Below are 20,203 nucleotides of genomic sequence, written 5' to 3' on the forward strand. Positions count from 1 at the left end.
GAGTTGTCCCAATACTTTTGGCAATATAGAATATATATATACTTTCCTGAACCCTCTGTTGAAAACCATGCTTCAAGTGTCTGATCATGCTCTGTTGCTCCAAATCCCCACAACTAAACGCTCCTTCCGCTCGTGCGCCTGAGGGGGGTTGATCAGGGTCAGAATAGTATGCAATCAAACTAACCTGACCTTCATTCACTGTGCGTCCCAATGGATCCACACGGTGGGAGAACGAAGAAGATGCAAAAACGCACACAGAGACTCCATCTCTACTCGGCTGCTTTACACATGAAATGTACCTTTTAGCTGTTAATTTCCATGAAGTTGGAGTAAAACTCAGCACCAAGCAAGAAAGCAGGTTATCTGTGACAGCATAAGTCATTATACGGAAACTCATTACATACCGTTCACGTGAGCAGAGCGTTAAATCGCTGGATTGGCTTGAGTGAGGCCTTCAGTGTGGAGATGGATAAATGCATGCTTGATTTATGCTGGATTAAGATTCTTCTTTGATGGTTATCATCGTTTTTCACAGTTCAGATGTTTAAAAACCTTTTATCTCTCTGAACATCAAAAACCAGAAATGCAGCAAATAAAAAAATCCCCGTACCACATTATTAATCTTAATTTGCCTGAGTGGCCTATGTCAGATGGAATTTGTTGGTATTTGCAAAAGGTGTGTCCATGTTGTGAAATTTGCTGTAAGCCTTCTATTTGTCAAGGCTATCCTGCATGTTAGAGGGCTATATCATTTAATTTCAAATAGAAAAAAAATTGGCCTACCAAGTACCAACAAATCAAATAGACTCTTTGACATTATCAGGCAGAACGGTTCTCTTTTTTCAAAACTGTCGACCCACTGTCAATCCATATAAACCATTGTGAGTCACAATACAGCAGCAATGAACTATTGGTACGAAAAGTGAGAGACAGTGGAGTGATATCTAGTTAAGCAGTGAATATATAGAAAAATTGTATCACTCATGATTATCCAGAAAGCTGTGTAATAAAATAATGATCTAAAACTATAAAATTATAATAATAATTAATATAATAATAGCATTTTATTTAACCTATAATCAATCATTATATTATGCCAATGTCTCTGCCACTAATTTGACATATTTTCTTTGATCAAGATGTATATTGAATTTGTCACGTTATGTTAGTGAGCTCACAGCCCGTGTCAAACATTTTGAGCGATCTATTAAACACATTCAAGTAATTAAAGCACAGAGAAGCTGAAATTCTGCTTTGCAAAAGGTAGCAAATATGAATAATGCATGGTTGTGTAAACTGTATTTATTAGGATCACTGAATAGTTAATCAGTTGGTGTGAATTAATATGATTGGTGTGAAGTGTGTTTCAAATCGGAAAGCAGATCTTCTCATAAGGGTTACCTGATGTATATGTTTCACTTCTACCATCCAGCACCTTCAAAAGCCTTCTCTGCTTAGATGATTTACAGCGCAGTTTAACACTAACCATGATCTAGACAGAAAGGCAATCAAAATCCTGCTAAGTTCTGACCATCTACAAATGTAGACTTGAAATGTTGGAAATTAAATGAACTTCACAGAGGCTCAACCCATTTCCAGCAGGAGCGGAGGCGGTTATAGACTGAAACGGTGTGCGAAGATTTAATTGCTGACACCACATTACAGGAACATTATAGGCAGTGAAATGATTCAATGAGGCAGCCTAAGGGACATTTAAAAGAAAATGAAGGCATAGTGATCACCATGATTGCTTAGAGTAATTTCACACAAGGTATACTAAATTTACCAAACGTATTTAATAATGAAACTTTCTGAGCTGAGCTCATCAGTATAACAAAATAAAAATGTAACAAAAAAAAAAAAACATTCATAAAGACAAAGAAACAGACACAGGTGGGAAAATCAATTAAGACTTTAATTTGTTTTAAGTTTACTATAGGACTTTAACGTGGATAGTTGACAGAGTTTAAATAAATTACTTAATAAATATATCAGTGAACATATCTGATCAAACACTTAATATATTTTCTTTTTGTTGGTTGGTTGATTGGTCATTTATTTATTTAGACATGTGGCTTAAAAGAAACAATAGTTGTGTTTTGTAGGGTTACATAAAAAAAAAAAAAACTCATTTGAGAGCCAACAATATCCAGCTGCACAAATGCTGTGATTCTCCAGCACCTGTCTGCATACTGAACTCAGGGCAATATATTTGATTATCAAACACATTGTCCTATTTAAACATACACTTTCACATATAAGACTGGGACAGAATAAAGAGTCACTTTCTTTGAACATTTAAATGTGCTGTATCCCTGTTGTAGTAATGCATAAAAGCAACTAGCAGTCAAAAGGTCAAATGTCTGTAAACAACAATGGTAGACAATGTTATATGGGTCCCATTAAGAAAATTTAAACAGTAGCAGTTGAAAGATTCCTTTTTTAACTTTGCACGGTGTTGTTTGGGCAGGCTGATCAATCAGTACAAAAGCCTTTAGATTTTCCAACTTAATTACGTTAGGCTTTTTAAAAACACATTTTCTCACAAGTTCCTAACCTAATTTATGGTTTCAATCTTGCTGAAGGTGCATATTGGCGTCAGACCAGCATTATTGTGCACTGTATTGGTGCTTAAAGGTAGCTTGAGTTATTCTGTCCTAAAATCGAAAAAGGATCTGTTGTTAGGCCAATGCTTTTGGGTTAACATCAGTGCTATGATGCACTAGTTCAGACAAAGCAGATCATAATTTGATCCTAAATGGAAAAATGTACACCAGTATAAACAGAAACAAGTGCATTTGGATGCTTTAGGCACCTCATTTATGTTTCATTGAAATTGTAGATACAGAACATGCTGGCACGTGTGTATGCGCCAACACAAACACACACACACACACACACACACACAGATAAAGCAGCCAAGAGAAGCGTGCTCACACATACAGGGAGCGCATACACTTCCCTGTAAATACACACAGATTGTTTGAAGCTCCCGCTGCTCCACACAGTTGCCACATGCCGACAGTTTGTCTGGCGCTGAAGCAAGAGGCAAATCAACGGGAAAACCCGCTTTTTTGTGTAATTTATCATTTATTTATTTTATTTTTAAAGCTTTTATAAAAATACAAGTCATTGTGAAAGTGTGGCGTTTGTGCACATGCTCTTTGTGGCTCTTTCTGAACAAGTTACCAAAGCATATCTCTTTTCCGTTTCCCTCTTTCTCTCGACATTGCGTGGAGTAGAGGTTAGCAGTCAACACCAGTCAGACCTGTTTGGTCATATCAGTTGACAGAGATGGATGGATGCAAAAACGAAGGAACGAATGAGAGGATAAGGGGTCGCCTCTCGAGGGTACACGATTTGAAAGGTGGTTAATTTCCAATCATGCATCCAATTAGCCACACACACATGCAGACACACACTACGCCCCTTCCTCACCACTGCTCCACCATCAGGTCGAGGACCCTGTTGACGTTCAGGTCTGAGTCAAGGCCAAAGTCGTTCTCTAAAAATGGGGCGGTGGGGGGCGTTAGCGGGTGTAGGCCAGAGGTCAAGGTCTCCAGCCAATCAGCAGGGTCAAAAACAAGAACCTCTGACCTTCTTTTCCTGGACATTGAGTTGGATGGTGGAGTGGTGCAGATGGGGGGAGGAGGAAGTGGAGTTGGGGTTGAACCGAGGGGTGGAGCGTTGTTAGGTGAGGGAGGAAGCTCTAAAAGAAGCGAAGAGCACAGAGGAGAGGAAAGAAAGTTGTCTTCTTTTTGGCGCTTGGTGAGCTGTGATTGGTCAGGCTGTGGGGCAGGGGAGGAGCCTGAGAGGATGGTGGTGGCTGATTGGACGTCTGTGATGAGTGAGGAGTTATCTGAAAGATAAGGAGTTCAGCACAGGCATGTCAGTATGTCCAGCCACCCTAAAATGTCATCTTGAAAATGTATTGTTTTTTGCCATTGGTATGCAACATCTTTGCTTCCTCTCTCCTGAAATGTTTCAACCACCACTGATTAAAATTTCACTCACCTGAACAACCAATAGTCTCGTCCAAAATGTCATCTATGGATTGAGTAGGGTCCATCTTGAATGGTGAGAGAAAGAGTAGACACGAAGTCGAACGCTTAGTGCTCATTGTTGATGAACAGCAATCAATACATCAATAGTTGCATAACATAGGTAATTGTGAGAGAGCAGACAGCACACAAACTCAAAAACACTCACCTGCACTCTTTGAATAGCCTCCTGTAGTTCCTCTTCCAAACTCCGGACAGTGGGCGATGCCTGTGCTGGACTGGCAGTGATTTGCATAGGCAAATCAAAGTCTTGACCAATTACATCACAAAGCTGACAGCAGTTCGCCTAATATTAGGAAAAAATACAAAGAATGTAATTCATTTCAATAGTAAAATATATATCTGTGCATATTTTTTTGTGTGTGTGTGTGTGTGTGTGTGTGTGTGTGTGTGTGTGTGTGTGTGTCTAATATTACCCACATTTATTTAAACTACGAAATACCTCAATACATCAAGAAGCAATTTAAAAGGATACCCAAAAATGCTCACCCTCATGTCGTTCAAAAGCCATAAAACTTGCGTTCATCTTTGGAACGCAAATGAAGATATTTTAATAGCTCATATTTTTAGATCAAACGTGCTGCGTAACATACAGGAATGAACCTCATTGGTTCTCGCACGTCAAGCAAGCAAGCTTGAGCTTCCATTTATCATTATTGATGTGTGCGTTGATGAATGTTTATGTGTGAATAAAAGCCTAAATTCAATCTGTTCAGCGTATAAAGTGTCTCTTCAGAAAATCTGGACTAAACCATTAGTTTAGATTAGTTTTACAATCTCTATATAAACTTTTTGAGGTGTCAAAGTGGTAGTTGCGTAGCTGTCAATGGAGGAACAGAACTCGTTCCGATTTCATTAAAAATATCTTAATTTGTGTTCCGAAGTTGAATGGGTTTAGAATGATATGAGGGTGAGCAATTAATGACAGAATTGACATTTTTGGGTGAATTAACCCTTTAATGGTGCTGTAGTATGTCACAGTACTGTCTTACTAGTATGTCCCTGCTTGTCTTACTAAATATTCAAAGTACGTACTTTTCCTTCACCAGTGCAGTACGTAAAGAGCAGTTCCTGTCCGCCTGTGTCTGGTTTCCCTCTGGTGCATCCTGGCTCCTGTTGCAGGAACGAATGAAGGGAATTTCCACACAGCTGGAAAAAAACAGAAGGAATGAAATAGTACATTGAATGCTTAAAGTATTTATGAATAAATAGATTCACCAAAAATAAAAAGAATAAAAAAAATCGCCAATATTAGGAAATGCCACCAATGTCCAAAAAATCCACCCATATCAATTATCCATACTCACTTGAGAGTCCTTCGCTACTTCTCTGGGTCTGCTCCTCAACCTCTCTCTCATTTCCAGCTCCACACTAAGTTCATCTACTGGCTGGCCTGGCCTCCACGTGGCACCAGAGGGCATTGGAGAAGAGGATGTATGTAAGGTAGGACTGGAGCCAGCAGAAGAAGAAGAAGTGAGGTAACTGTCACCAGCTATACTTTTCTCCGCTAAACCCGAAGACTGGATGTACATTGGAACAGACTTGGTGGAGGTGTTTACACTGGAAGGGATTTGGTTGAGTGCAGCAGGGTGGGAGGGTTCTAGTGTGGCCCCTAGCTGGCAAAGTGGGCCAGGGGTTAACGGGGGACGCGGCATCTGGAAAGGACGGAGTCTTTCTAGTAGTGCCGGCTTAGTGCCAGAAACTGGGAGTCCACGTTTCCGCAACTGCTGACGAAGAACTGACACCTGAGAAGAAGGAATACAGTCAATGTTCTATACAAAGCTTGTTCAAACAAACAGTTTATGAAGACCAGATAATCTAGAGCAAGGGTGTCCAAACCTACTTCTGGAGGGCCACTGTACTGCAGAGTTTACCTCCAACCCTAATCAACCACACAAGAACCAGGTCATCAAGGTGTTCATGATTACTTGAAAATAATAATTAGGTGTGTTGGAGAAGGATTGGAACTGAAGTCTGCAGGAAGTATTCCTCCAAGAGCAGGATTGGACATCTGCTCACCTGGATCTAGAGTGAGTAATCTTAGCCCAATGATATTCCTACCGTTAGGTCATCAAGGTTTGAGGGGAGTAACTCTGCCTGGTGGATGGGACTTGTATCAGGAGTAGAGGGGTTTGTTGAAGGGGTTCCAGACTGAGGGGAACTTTGAGGTGTAGTTCCAGAAATCTTCGAATGGTTCTCACTATTAGTTAGATGTATAGTATAGGTATATAAGTAATTGTTTCCTGATTGCTATTCAGATCACAGAGTAGAATCTCTTAAGCTGGGTTTGCACTGTACGATTTCTACGCTAGGTATGATTTTGCTCTCTGAGACAAATTTTAGGGATCACAAAAGATTTCTCCTCATAGGGTAAAACCATCAGTCTTAGATCACATAGCGCTGGCTTACACTACACAACTTAAATTCAGACTTTTGCCCCAATTTTGCAGTTGGGGCAAGTTGATGCTAGTTGCCTTGGGTCAGAGCCATTGTACACATTTTGGGAGCTTAGAGTTGACAGATTTCACATTGTATATGATGGTTACAGCCATCTAGTCTGAGGATTTCAAACCCCCACTCCACCGACCCAATTTGGTCAGTGGCTGCTCTGATTGTACAGTCTAACATAAAAAAAATTTTATCTTGCCCAGTGTGCCATGGCTTTTACTCAAGATGACTGTAAAAATCGTGCAGCGTGCTCCCGGCTTTAGTTGTACAAATCATGGTCTTTTTCATGGGTGCTTTATTTGGAGGTTTACCTGTTTGTCACAGTGAGCTGTTGTTGCTGGTTAAGAATTTGTAGTTGTAAGTACACTTGCTGTTGTTGCAAGAGGTGGGAGTAAGAGGAATCAGTGGCCGGAGCCTGACTGTTGTTATTCTTTTGCGAAACATTTCCGGCTCCGTTTCCAGTCCCAGTCCTTTGATCTGGGGGAATGTACTGATGGTATTTCAGCTTCCTCATTTTAGGTTTGGAATCGCGAGGCTTTCGTGGCCGTGGAGGGCGGGATGAAGTTAAGGACCCACCCAGAATGGAATGAGAAGATGGAGCTGGAGGTTGTGCTGTCTTGAGGCATACAGAAAAAGAATGTGAGTACTATAACTTGGAAAAATGACATGAGCAAGTGGATGGGGAAATAATGAATGATGAAATGGGGCGAGTAAAACAAATCATTATTTCAAATCTATGTGTGAATGCTTACCTTTGGCAGCAGTGGTGGTGTCTGGGAGGGCATGTACATCCCTTTGGGTCTCCCAGTCGTTGATATTGAGTTTGACCCCGTTACTGTCATGGTCATTGGTTGGCTGATGCACTCGGTTGCCGGGAGCAATGCCAATCTGCACTGTTTTGAGAAGATAAGTTGATACTGTTGAAAATTCTGAGCAACTATCATCCAGCCATTTAACCTGAACCTAAAGGTACAATTTGCGTAATTTTTGCACCACTAGTGGTACGAAACAGAATATGTTCATCCTCAGCTGTTTTCCATCAAACACGGCAAACAGATAGCAACCAATATCACCACATTGGTTCACCCACTGTTGCAATATTTGGGTGGTAGGGATGCTCAAATGAACAGAGAAATATTTTGATAGCTCCACAGTTCTCGCAAAATTACACACTTCATCTTTAAACTGAAAAAGGGCAAAACGTCTAATATTGGGTGTTTTACACCTCTTATACCTGTACATTGTTTGGGCTGATCGGCGTAGCAATAGGTGACGCATCACTTGGTGATTGGTCACCTCCTTGCCCAGGTGATGATGAGAAGCCAGGAGATTGGTGCATCCCGAGTTGCTCGGGAGATGCAGAGGCAGAAGAGGAGTTGTCATCCTCAAAGACATCTGATGGCAAAGAAGCAGCTGAGGCAGAAGAAATGGTGATGTGTGAAGCTTTTCTGCAACAATTCTGGGTATAAGTTAAATGTCATGTGGAAATGTGAAACTAATAGATAGTAATGCAAGTTTTGTTTACACATCTACACCTTGTCAGAATGTATATTTTTTCAGAATCAATTGTATAATTTTCTTTAGTTGAAGAATTGGCAGGAAGAGAGAGACGGAATGGGATTGGAGAGGTCCACAAGGATTCGAACTTGGGTCACCCGAAGCGCAACCAAGCTACGTGTCGAAGCACTGCCAGCTATTGGCACGAATATATATCATTAATACACTAGGTACACTATAAACTTATAAATATAACTGAAATAATTGAAACTTTACCTGTAATAGCAATGCACAAAACATTTTTTTAATGCTGTTCAATGTTTTGTTTTATGTGATTTGTTCTTCATTTGGTGTGATTTCTAAAAATAAAAAAGTCTCTAAGTCAACTGATCTGATCAGGGCTGCTGTTATGAACAATTTGGTCTGCCCGCTGAATCAAGTCTGCCTAAGAGCGAATTCCATTGGCTTCCAATGTATTTTATGGTATGGGACTATGGTATTTTATGATGTGTGTACCATATGAACTGTTATTTTGCCCATTAAAATGATTATATAATAATATATAACCTGAAGCTATATATTGAGATTTTTATGGTTATGTTGTACAAGCTAACCACTTAGCATACAAGCTTAGCATATCGCTAACCGATTAGCCTTCTTGCTTAGCCTGTACCCTAAAATGTTCCTCTTTATGTTTTTTTTATATTGTCTCTTTTGCATAAGTTTAACATCTGACTGGTGTTTTTACTGTACATATATGCACATATATTATGCTATGAGTGTCATCCACACAAATTGCTGATGCCAATAATTGTGTAATAAATATTCATTATAGCTTTCCCTCTTTAGTCACAATATTTTTTTTGTTAAAGGGTTAGTTCTCGTCGCTTGATAAACTTAAGGTTGAGCCACTGTAGTCACTTGGACTATTTTAACGACGTCTTTACTAACTTTTCTGGGCTGGCAGATATCAATTACCTTGCAGCCTATGAAGGAGTGAGCCAGCTCTCAGATTTCTTCAATCTTAATTTGTGTTCCGAAGATGAACGAAAGTCTTACGGGGTTGGAACAACATGAGGGTGAGTAATTACTGACAGAATTTTCAATTTTGGGTGAACTAACCCTTTAATCACAAAACACTATGAGAAATATGATCTCAATTACATGTTAGTATTATATAAGAGAGTATTTGTTTGTGTGTGAGTGTTTGTCTATGACTCTATAAAATATTTAGTTTGAGTTTATGCTATTTTGTGAGGCATCAGTTTCAGTTATTTTCAATGACTCACTGTTCTCTAGAGGCAGAATATGCCTCTGCAGGAGTTCAAGTGGTCCAGGCCGACTCTGAATTTTCTCACTCAGATCCTCAGCCAGACGAGCCTTCTTCTGCCTGTGAGCTCCACTATAACTCCTGTCTGTGAGCGAGAGACAATACGAAGAGAGAAAGTGAAAACAAGAAACGTGTGAATCAGAGAGAGAACAAAATGAATAGTGAAAGATGGGGAATGTAAATGGAAGATCAATTGCTCTGCTTTATAATACAAGAGGAGAAGAAGAGGAATATTTTAAAGACAGATATGAATGATTTTTCACAAAAGAATTTGTTGTTGGGTAATCCAATTCAGGCATTCAGAAAGCTACTGATAATAAGTGCGGTACAGAAGGACCTTCAGCTGAATGATTTGCAAATACAAAGAGCTGTTTGATGAATGGGCACCGCTAATGGACAAACCGCTCATTCCAGCGTTAAGGTTACACCTTTGTTTAGTTCTGGTGTTGGCTATAACTGAAGGTCATGGAATATTGGAAAACTCTCAATGGCATCACCTGGTGCAGTTTGAGCAGTCAGACCACTAGGGGGCGACTTCTGAATGGCACCATCTTCTGTCTGACGCTGCATTGGGAAACAGCCCAGTCAAATCAACAGCAGAAAACATCAACAAGTACTGTAAACCTTTATTTCTCCAATAGTTCATGAAAGATAGCACATGGGTGAAGTTTCTGAAAAGAACTAATTGTTTGCTTTTGGTGGTAACATTCTCCTGTAAGACTACATTTTCCCTCCTGACAGTAATTATCTTGAACCAGCTGCTGTTTACTGTCTTACAAAACATAATTAACTGTGCTAACAGTGTTTCACGGCTAATACTAATAGTTTGCGACAGTAACTAGACATGTAATTACAAACATTAAATTATGCTAAAGAGGTTGAAGACCAACTCATGTCAGTTATCAGACCGTTTTTGGCATCACTGAGTACTTTGCTTATCTACACTGGCACCCTGTTTCACATCAGTCTGTTTTCATATAAACCAAAGGCATACACATACTGCTGCTGGAGTGTGTCAAGCCTGGAAGCCATTAGATCCGACCATAGTTTTAGTTTGGAACTTCTACCTCAAATTAACTTTGAAAAGGTTTCAGTTGCATAATCAGCAATTTCATGGAAACATATCTTTTAGTTTTGTTTGCTGCTAGTCTATATTTGCCAATATCTCCTGAAACAGATAAATAATAGCTCACCAAACCACTGCTGACTTCTTTCTCCCCAACTTTATCAGAGACAGAGGCCTTTGTACCTATAGAGCACAGAGAAATTAAGAATGAACAAAAAGACAAGCTGTTATAAAGCTATTATTTAGAATTGAAACGCATAAAGAGAGCAGTCCAGCTGCTTTGAATAGTGTGAATCAAATATATTATGATTGTCCTGCCCCATAAGGGGAAATTTCATTGACTTCCTATGGCCAAACACAATGATCAAAATTCATAAAGACACAGACTCACCAGACTCTGCATTAAGTTCATTCTGCTGTCTGCGGTTCTGTATTCTCAACTGCAGAACTGAAGAACATATACTTGTTTATTATTATGCAATAAAAAGAATATCTACAATGCTTTATTTAAAATACAGTCTCTGTGTTTCAGAAAACTTTTATGCCTGAGTTTCCCACCTTGAGGAATGTGCAGTGTTACCCTGTGGATCATATAGCTCAATTTATGACTGTAAGCCCAGCATATTACAAGTAAATTTCACCACTCGGTTGATCATAAATGAGTTAGATATGAAATAGGCATTGCAAACATACACTGTTCCCTAACCTAGTCAAACATGCAATCACTGTTTGTGGCACTTAAAAGAAGGTCTGTACAAACGAACATGCTGGAACCAGCAGGTGAATTACAGCTAGGCCAGAGGTGGGAGGAGTTGCTTGTCCCATGATGCACCTCTGTGCTGAGTTTTGAGATCTGAGAGTGGACGTGAGAGGAAGGGGGTAACTATTTATCCCTCTGAATGTCTATTTCTGTTTCCTTCCCATCCCCCATCCAGCTGTCTCTCTCTCTCTCTCTCTCTCTCTCTCTCTCTCTCTCTCTCTCTCTCGCTGTCTGTCTTTCGCTCCGCTCTCTCGCTGTCAATCGTGCTAAGTAAATTCTTCCTTTTTACTTTACTCTGGAAGAGAATTACATGCTGAGTGGCGTCAAGCCAAATCAGGTTGGAATTCTGGGATTAAAAATTTACTGAGTGCCACTGCAACTTATAGTAATGACGATAACTGGTGTGCTCTGATCACATAATGGCAGAGATGCATAATGATAGTTCAAGTTTTGTTCACTACTAACTGTAAGCCGCTGATATTACTATTATATGCCTGAAAATCAGTACATATAAAAAAAAACACTTTCTAATTCACTGTATTCACAGGTTATATTAAATTAGTTTTGTTTTCTTACAATAAATAAAGTAATATAAGGTCTCTATTACATATTCTACTATATATATATATATATACATACATATAGAGAGACATTCACACAGAGAACTTTCCTCTGTACAAAATAAATAAATAAAAAGTTTTAAAAAGGTTTTAGGATTAAATCATTCTCAAATCATCAGTGAAGCAATAGAGGGACAAACATCAACTTTTCACTTGAACCGTTAACTGTTAATCAGTGTTTGATCCCAACATTTCAATATTGTGTAATGCCATAGTGTGCAGGAATGAGAGCATTAATATGTCATTATGTACTACCCGTCCCTAGCATCTTTCAGCAGTTCCTTTCTGTAGTATTTCTCTGCATTAAACAGCCCTACTGTTGTGGTTGACTGGTGCACTTTTACTCCGTTCTCAGCTACTGAACTCTTTCAAAGTGATTGTTGGCTTCTCTAAATATCCTTCTTGTTTGTGCTGAAAGTTTAGCGCTTGACCTTTTCTAGGCAGCATCTGGGCAGTTTAATGAAGCCTCCTTCCTGATAATTGAGCCAAAAGTGCCCTCTGAGACATCCAAACACTTGGATATGGTTTTGTACCCTTGTGCATTTGTTTTACATTATCTCTGACATCTTTGAAATGGTCTTTACTCTTAATTTTTACAGCCTGTCGTTAAGATTCACAACCTGAATAATGTGTTTTTTTTTTTTACTGTAGTCATTTTAATAAGGTAATTGTGTTATCATTAGGTTTTTCATTCAGACCTGAAAAGAGGAAAACATTGAAGGCTGCTATGTGTAGAATCAGATTTTATTTTCTTTCTTTCTTTCTTTCTTTTTTGGTGGAGCCTAAGGCTGCCACAGAGACCAATGTTATTTCTCAGGACACCAATTTCACTGATATCTGTCAGATTAGCAGTGTGGTATTAAAAAAAAGGAACAAACAATCAAGTAAAATTTTAAATGAAATCTAATTTTAAAAACAAGCTTCAGTGTTTAGAAACAAACAACAGAGGGAAATATTTCAATATATATCTTTAATAGTTACTTTTAATAAGAAGTCTATATCATATTACATCTTTGGAATCTGGTTTTCTAAAAAATTATGTAAAATGTGAAACAATGTCATTATTTAAAATAATACAAGATCCCTCCATGGCTAATTCAATATTTATTGCATAATCAACACATAATGAAAAAACTAGATCAATCACCTGGTAGCCTGTAAAGCAATAATGAAAAAAGAGACATATTTGTTGCAAATGTAATCATTTAAATATACAAATTTCATAAATATAGACTAAATTCATAGATATTGGAAAATTTCCCTATGTTCATCCTCACACTAGATAAAAAAAACAAAAAAAAAACTTTTTGCTCAGTTATTGCATTAAGACTATAATTTAAATAGTCAATGAGAAATAAATGACAATTTGTTATAAACCTTAAATGTTTTTACATTGTTTTCCAAATGTATTTTATACATTTACCCATTGTTTACACTATGACTCAGGATTTGCAGGATTTGCCAGGGCAGCCATCTTTCTCACAACACAACACAACACAACACAACACAACACAGCATATCCAAGGTCACAGCTGATCCAAGGGTCAGTGCCAGAGCAAGACAAGGTTCTTCACATTCTCCTTGCTGTCTATACATATGATCCTCCTTTTTAAAAATTACAGTCCTTTTTAGGATATTAGCTAAACTGTTTAAGTTTATAAAGTGTTAATTCAATGCACTTTTGATGGAAGAGTCTTGTTATTACCAAAGAGTGCTGCTGGACATTTGTCTGAGAATCTTGCCAGCAGGATGTTTAGGGAACCCAAGAAGAGAGGGCACCGCTTTTGAAGGGGTTCCAACCACAGATGGGAACCAACAAAGACAATCTGTCCACTGTCCACATGTCCTTCAGGGAGGACCACACTGCTGGCCCCATTTGTACAATATGGGGAAGTGCGAGAGACCGTGGAACCTCATGAAGACGTGTTGGCTGGTAAAATTTCCATAATCTCCACATTTTATAATGTGATGCATTGAGAATGCACAACAGGTTTGAATTGAACTGAATTGAGAATGTTTTTTAAATTCCAATTGTAATTAACTGAAATTCATATAACTCCAATAAGTGTTAAGTTTAAAAAGAAAAGGAAGGTTTGTCAAAAAAAACAAGATGGGTTGACAGACTTGTCCGAATGTTTACAGCTTTAAAAAGGTATAGATTAAACACAGTTTATAGTTACATAAAGCTGCATGAGTAGCTCATTCAGAAAATTGTATTCAAGCAAGCACCATCAACTTATGGGGCCTGTTCCATAAAGTGTGGCAAGAAAATTGGGGATTACAGTCCAAAACCTGACTTGAATTGACCTAACAAATCAGTCAGGACTAAAGCGGTTCCATAAAGGACAATTTAAGTTCACGCAATCTCACTAATTTGACCCATGTTCAATGCGTCAAGATCATTTGATGTGCACGTTATGCTTAATTAAGCAGCCCTAAAGGTCGAAGATTTTGTGCTGTTTAATGCATTTTAATGCTTTTTTAATGCATAACTTACATTTCACAGGTATATTTTTCATCTGTAAATGTTAGTACAAATACTGTTTTTTTTTTTTGGACTGATAGTGGGTAATAGTCAAATAATGGTATGCGTCAGAGTCAGTGGTAATATCATTTTGTTCCTGTCGGTCAGTGTCAAGGCCGGGACACACCAAGCCGATGGCTGGCCGTCGGGCCATTTTTTTTCGCCGTGTTCCACACCGGTGGCTCTAGTCGGACGCCATCTGGGTTTTTTGGGCCGTCGGTCAGCGAGAGAACTCTGATTGGCTGTTCAGCTTAGCGAAGGAGTCAGTGCACAGGAATAAAAGCGAAAGTGATGAAAGCGAGCAAAGAAGTCAAGACGGTACAGACAGAAAGAAGATGATTTTACGTCATCTTACCTGAGCATTCGAAGGCGCAAATATTTTCATAATATATTTCCATAATATATTTCCATGAGCCGACTAGAATGAAGAACACATGATAGTTCTTTTGGTATTGTCCATATTTTTGGCCGGGACGCAGCCGACGAGAGGCGACAACACAGTCAGCTTTCAACACCGCTAGTTCTTTGACGTCAGCTTGGTGTGTCCCAGGCTTCAGATAAACTCGGCAACAACTTGGCCAAGTCAAAACAAGGCTTACCCAAATCAACTGACAATGAGTCAGACTAACTGAAAAAAGCCTGGCTTGTTTGGTAAAATTGTTTTAAGGAACAGGCCTCTGCTTTGTAAGACCAGCTATATTCACAGAGGTTTGCAAAGCCGCAAAGAGCTTCACTCAGACTCCATCACCAGACCAGCCACTGGGAGCATCATCAGAACTCACATCACCAACCAAAATAGACAGACAGCTACACATGTTGGCTTTCAAAACCAGCTTGGATACAGTCGTGTGAACCTTCCTTTGTTCTTACCTGAACGGAACTTATTGCGGATGAGCAGTGACCTCTCAGACGCCAGCAAGGTCATAATGGAGAGATAGCAGAGGAAGAAGGTGTGGGGGCTTTAAAGAAATGTCTTCCTCCTGCAGGGCAGATACTTATGATGATTTCTTACGCCCTTTCCTCTCCCTGAAGAGAAAGAAAGCAAAGTCACAGGAGGCCTGAACTTCTCTTAGTCGCCATCAAAACGGCAAGGGGAAAACACCAGAACCAAACAACTAGCAAAGTCTGTGTACGACTGACAGAAACAGGGGGAATCAGAAGCTAACTGCTGTTCTAACAGTATATCAGAGAGAAAGTAAACAGCATTGCTTAAAACACAACAGATTTCCTTCTTTCTATGCAATGAACAGACACTAGCGCTTTCAAGCTTCAAAAAGGAAGCAAAAGCATCAAAAGTGGTTCATACATCCATGTTCCAAGTCTTCTGCAGCCATACCATAGGTTTGTGTAATAAACAGGACATTTTTCAATTTGTTATTTAAGAGAATCTTGGCATCTACACTAGTGGTCCATGGCATGTTCTTATAGAAGTAGAGACTAAACAAATCATTCTTTTGAGCCAGATCTTTTTAATGAATCCGTTAATTTGATTCACAAAACCAGTCTGAAGCATTTGTTTATAAATCACTCGCAGCGAGTAACATCTCAGTGGTTTAAAAACGACTTCAATTTCTATCCGTTCCTCACACAAAGCTATCATGTGGCTTCAAAAGGCTTGGAATACAGTGCAAAAGTCATGCAACAATTTTATGGTGCTTTTTAATCCTTTTTTGAAACTTTAAAAGGTTAGTTCACCTAAAAATGAAAATGTGGTCATCACCCTCATGTCGTACCAAAACCACAAGACCTTCATTCATCTTTAAAACCACTTGATTCATATGGATTACTTTTGCAATATCTTTATGAGGTTTTTGAAGCGTCAACGTTTTGGTGGTATACATTCAAAATCAGGTTTCTGTGGTTTCATTGAAAATATCTTTATTTGTGCTTTGAAGATGAACAAAAGTTGGGTTTGGAACCACATGAGGGTGAGTAAATGATGACAGAATTTTAATTTTTGCCTATATTATCCTTTTAAAGCGCCAGTCCCCATTGACTGTATTTGCATGTAAAAGAGCTACTAGAACATTAAAAATAAAATGTGTTCTTCTGCGTTTCACAGAGGAAAGTAAGTTATACAGGTTTGAGGTTATACATGAGGTTGAGTGAACAGGTTTTCATTTTTGGATTAACCATATTTTTAAACTATTCCACTGGGAGGAATTTTTGCCCATCTAGCCAAGGCTAAAATGGCTTGTTGGAGCCTATGAGAGTGAGTGTATGTTCAGAGGCTTGAGTTACAGAAATTATTTGTTATTATTTATGTGCCTTAGAGTTGGAGTTCAAGTATCTTTCACTGTACATCTCTCTTTAATGTTAATCAGAATGCACTACCCACTGACTAGAAATACTGAAGCAACAAATTGGCCTTAGATAAAAATCACAAAAACCTCTATTGTCAAACATACACACGCAGATGCCTTCACAAAAGAACACATATATTCACAGATAAATGTATAAACACAATAGCATGAATGAAAATGAATACTCACAGTCAGACTGAACTCCCCCGAGTTTTGTCAAGAGTGGCGTTGAACAGAGATTAAAGTGGAGAGAGAGAGAGATTCTTGTGATTGAGATGGAAAATGAGGGCAGAATTTAAGGCACGCTAAATCGGGGCAACGCTCAATGACAAGGTTGTTCCTTATCTTCTTTTGCGCCTGCTTGTTCATTCCCTTCCACAGGTGAATCTAGGGAGAAAAGGGCCCTGTGTTTCTTCCTCTTTTCTTCCACGCAGAATTCACCCAGCACACCTCGTTCTATCTCTCTCTCTCTCTCTCTCTCTCTCTCTACCCCCACACAGAGGAGTTGAGCCAACTGTGTTGGGCTATCAAAAGAGCACCCTGACGTCCTGCCCCTGCCCCCTCAGACCCCCCATCCCACACACACGCACACAGACACAAACACACACACGCACATTTGCTGATAAATTCATTGTGGGTGACACTAATGGGTGGGTAACTTGCAGTGTTCCCTATCTCCTCTTTCTCTGTCTGGGGTGACAAGGCCAGACCTTCCCCCAAAGGTACCTAAAGGAGCTTGTAAAAGCTGGTGACTTTCAGCGGCACATTATGTACAGTATAAAAGCTACAGACATATGACGCTGCTGGATCAGAAAGGGATGCGGAGAAAGAAACTGTATTTCACTGCATTCAATTTTTCATTTTTATTTTAACTCATCTTTTTTATTGGGAAGCTTGACTTTGTGAACTGCATTCCTATTCATGAAAAAGGTCAGTAATGCAGACATGAGGTCTTAAAGGGATAGCACACCCAAAATGACAATTTTGTTATCATTTACTCACTCTCATGTTGTTCCAAACCTGTATGATTTTCTTTCTTCTAATTTTTGGAGATATTTAGAAAAAATGTCCATACAGTTAAAGTCAATGTGGTCCAGTGTTGTTTAGACCCCAATGTTCTTCAAACAACTGATTTAGAACAACATCAGGGTGAGGAAATAATGACAGAATTTTCATTTTTGAGTGAACTAAAATATACTCTAAAGTCTAAATGATGAATTTGCTCCATCAAAAGTTATGTATGTATAAATATAGAGATACATAGCATGTAAAACACATCACATTAGCCAAGAAGTTCAATTTTAATCCACAAACATGCAAATATGTTTGTCTATGAGTGAGAGACGGGGGCCAGGAGAAGAGGAGGGGGTTGGGAAAGGGAGATCATTACTGCACCACCTGTTTGGTGGCTTTGACAGACAGGTTGGTGTGTGCTGCTGTATCAGCAGGTCACAGACAGCCAGCGAGTGAGAGAGAAAGAGAGATACAAGAGCAAAAAAAAGGCAGAACAGTCCAAAACAAGAGTTACAAGTTGAGTGCACAACAATTTGTGCGAGACAGACAGAAGAAAGATAGAAGAAATGCACACAAAGTTGAAATCTGTTCACAACAGCATTGAGCAGCTGGTAAAGCCAATATTAGCCATTTTATTAAGAGACATTAGTGTCCCAACCTTGACACTGAATATAACCATACGAACCATTATGAGCATGAAGGTTGTGAATGACAGAATTGGAAAAAACATGGCCGCTTATTGTGTGACGCACATGCAATTTATGCCATGATGTACTATTGGGGGAAAAGTGATGTAATCACGCTTCCTTCCATTGACCCTCCGAGCCCCCCTTTCGGGAATCCCTCTGTGATTAGAACCTGTTACTGTCCATCTTTGTCTTTCTGTCATCCCTCTAGCTCACCTCAATTAGCTTGTTTCATTTTGTGTCACAGCAGGAGCAGCTTAACTGAAACAACACATTCCATACATACTATTAATGCCACGTGTCAAATTGGCTTTGAAAGATGCAAGGAATTTTTTAAAAATTACAAATATCCCTGCACACAAGGTGGGAACCTCTATTTCATCTCATGTCATTCTCCAGGCTATATGAATTCATAGGCCTGCAGAAAATAGGATAGGGTTGGAATTGCTAATCATGTCAAAACAATAATTGAACTAAATAACTAATATCTGCAAAGATATATTACATTTTACAGCTACAGAAAGTGTCAGCTTTTTTAGTAATTGATCAAAAGCAGTGTAAATAGGCCAGTGGTTCTTATTGTCACTTTAGGAAGCAGTTTTTACACACGGTACCAGAATTGTGTATCATTCAAATGTAAGCAGGAATGACATAAGTTGAATAGGGTTTAAAAATTGGTCAAATATTGTATTTGCATTAGCCTTTAAAAAGGTAACATATTCATTATTATATAGTTAGTTGCGTTTAATAATTTGCATTCAGCAGAACAACCCACTGTGTGACCCCTTTAAGAGTCATGACCCAGCAGTTGAGAACCACTGAAAATAGAGAAGATGGCTAACTTTAAATGTTGCAATGCTAGTTACTTGCATGGCTTCAGGCTGATGTGGTCATGCATAACTTGGAGTGAGTTTGACCTCTGGTGGCATAAATATGCAACAACATCCTAGATCTAGAATATGATAGGTTATGTCATACATTACGCTTTCCTATCCGAAAAAATACTCGCACTACTCATCCAGCTTCCTCAACAACTACAGTTCCATAAGTCTTTGTGCTTGAACCTCGAATCATCTCCATCTCCGCCAGGTTTCAGACCGCTCATCCAATCTTCTTCACCGCTGCTATGCTAACAACTCCATTGCAGATCTGCCTTGTGCCTCAACATCTACATCTCAGAAAACATCAATGCCCAGCATAATTAAAATAACACTCTTCCCTAAGCATTTCATATTAACAAGCCTCTCCTTGCCACCAAAACATCTGCCATTTTGTCTAACATGTTGCCTCTTCACTATTAGGCCTATATGGAAATTGTTTATACTGCCTGAGAATTCATTTCAAGAGACTGTTGCAGGCTTACACAGATAGGCTACTGATTATTATGCACATACCACATTAAAGGAAGGTAACAGCCATCAATGTAACAAGCATATAGTCTCTCAGAAAAAGTCAACTACATTTTTTACGGTTTCTCTCTTTCTCGCTCTTACACACAAATGCACGCATTCATACTCGACACTCATAGACGCCTGCTGTCAGCTTGATTGTGGGAGCCTCTCTCCTTGATGCTGCCAAATTGAACACCGACCCTCTGAGCACATCTGAGCTGTCACTCACACGTACACAGACACTCCAGTCTAGCACAGCTTGTAAGGTTAAAGGAGGTGAAGTACATTCATAAACACTTTAAATCTGAGTTATATGAACCAGTAATATTGTGCATTTCATGAATTCACTGAATGAATAAATTACAAAGTCTATGTATCATATAAAGTCTATAAATGTATAACACACAATGTTATGGCACACTTTTCATTATAGTCTTAATGTATAATAATAATAATAATAATTTTGTCTGAAAAAGATGGATGACTTTTCAGCATTTCGATTT

At 38.9% G+C, this 20,203-nt stretch overlaps 1 protein-coding gene across 1 annotated transcript; it reads right to left on the reverse strand.

The window, feature by feature from the left end:
* Positions 1–1,894: 1,894 nt before the first annotated feature.
* LOC307172186 (uncharacterized protein) lies at positions 1,895–17,125 on the reverse strand. Its single transcript, XM_079894301.1, has 15 exons — positions 16,799–17,125; positions 15,177–15,332; positions 10,794–10,850; positions 10,530–10,585; positions 9,834–9,900; positions 9,296–9,421; positions 7,744–7,922; positions 7,262–7,402; positions 6,821–7,125; positions 6,123–6,261; positions 5,369–5,806; positions 5,097–5,210; positions 4,210–4,347; positions 4,015–4,069; positions 1,895–3,859 (listed from the first exon to the last, which is right to left on the reverse strand). The coding sequence occupies exons 2-15, from the start codon at positions 15,229–15,231 to the stop codon at positions 3,435–3,437; spliced, it is 2,295 nt and encodes a 764-aa protein (XP_079750427.1). The 5' UTR covers positions 15,232–15,332; positions 16,799–17,125; the 3' UTR covers positions 1,895–3,434.
* Between the last annotated feature and the right edge of the window lie 3,078 nt (positions 17,126–20,203).

Source organism: Squalius cephalus (assembly GCF_949319135.1).
Source record: "Squalius cephalus genome assembly, chromosome: 15".
NCBI classification, from domain to species: Eukaryota; Metazoa; Chordata; class Actinopteri; order Cypriniformes; family Leuciscidae; genus Squalius; species Squalius cephalus.

Bases quoted from the DNA above. Each gene is read 5' to 3' on its own strand.
- LOC307172186 (XM_079894301.1), bottom strand. From the start codon at position 15,231: ATGACCTTGCTGGCGTCTGAGAGGTCACTGCTCATCCGCAATAAGTTC. The intron at 9,422-9,833 runs GTGATGCCATTG...TCTCGCTCACAG, and splicing joins GACTGCTCAAACTGCACCAG to ACAGGAGTTATAGTGGAGCT. The intron at 7,923-9,295 runs GTGAGTCATTGA...CTTCTGCCTCAG, and splicing joins TATTCTGCCTCTAGAGAACA to CTGCTTCTTTGCCATCAGAT.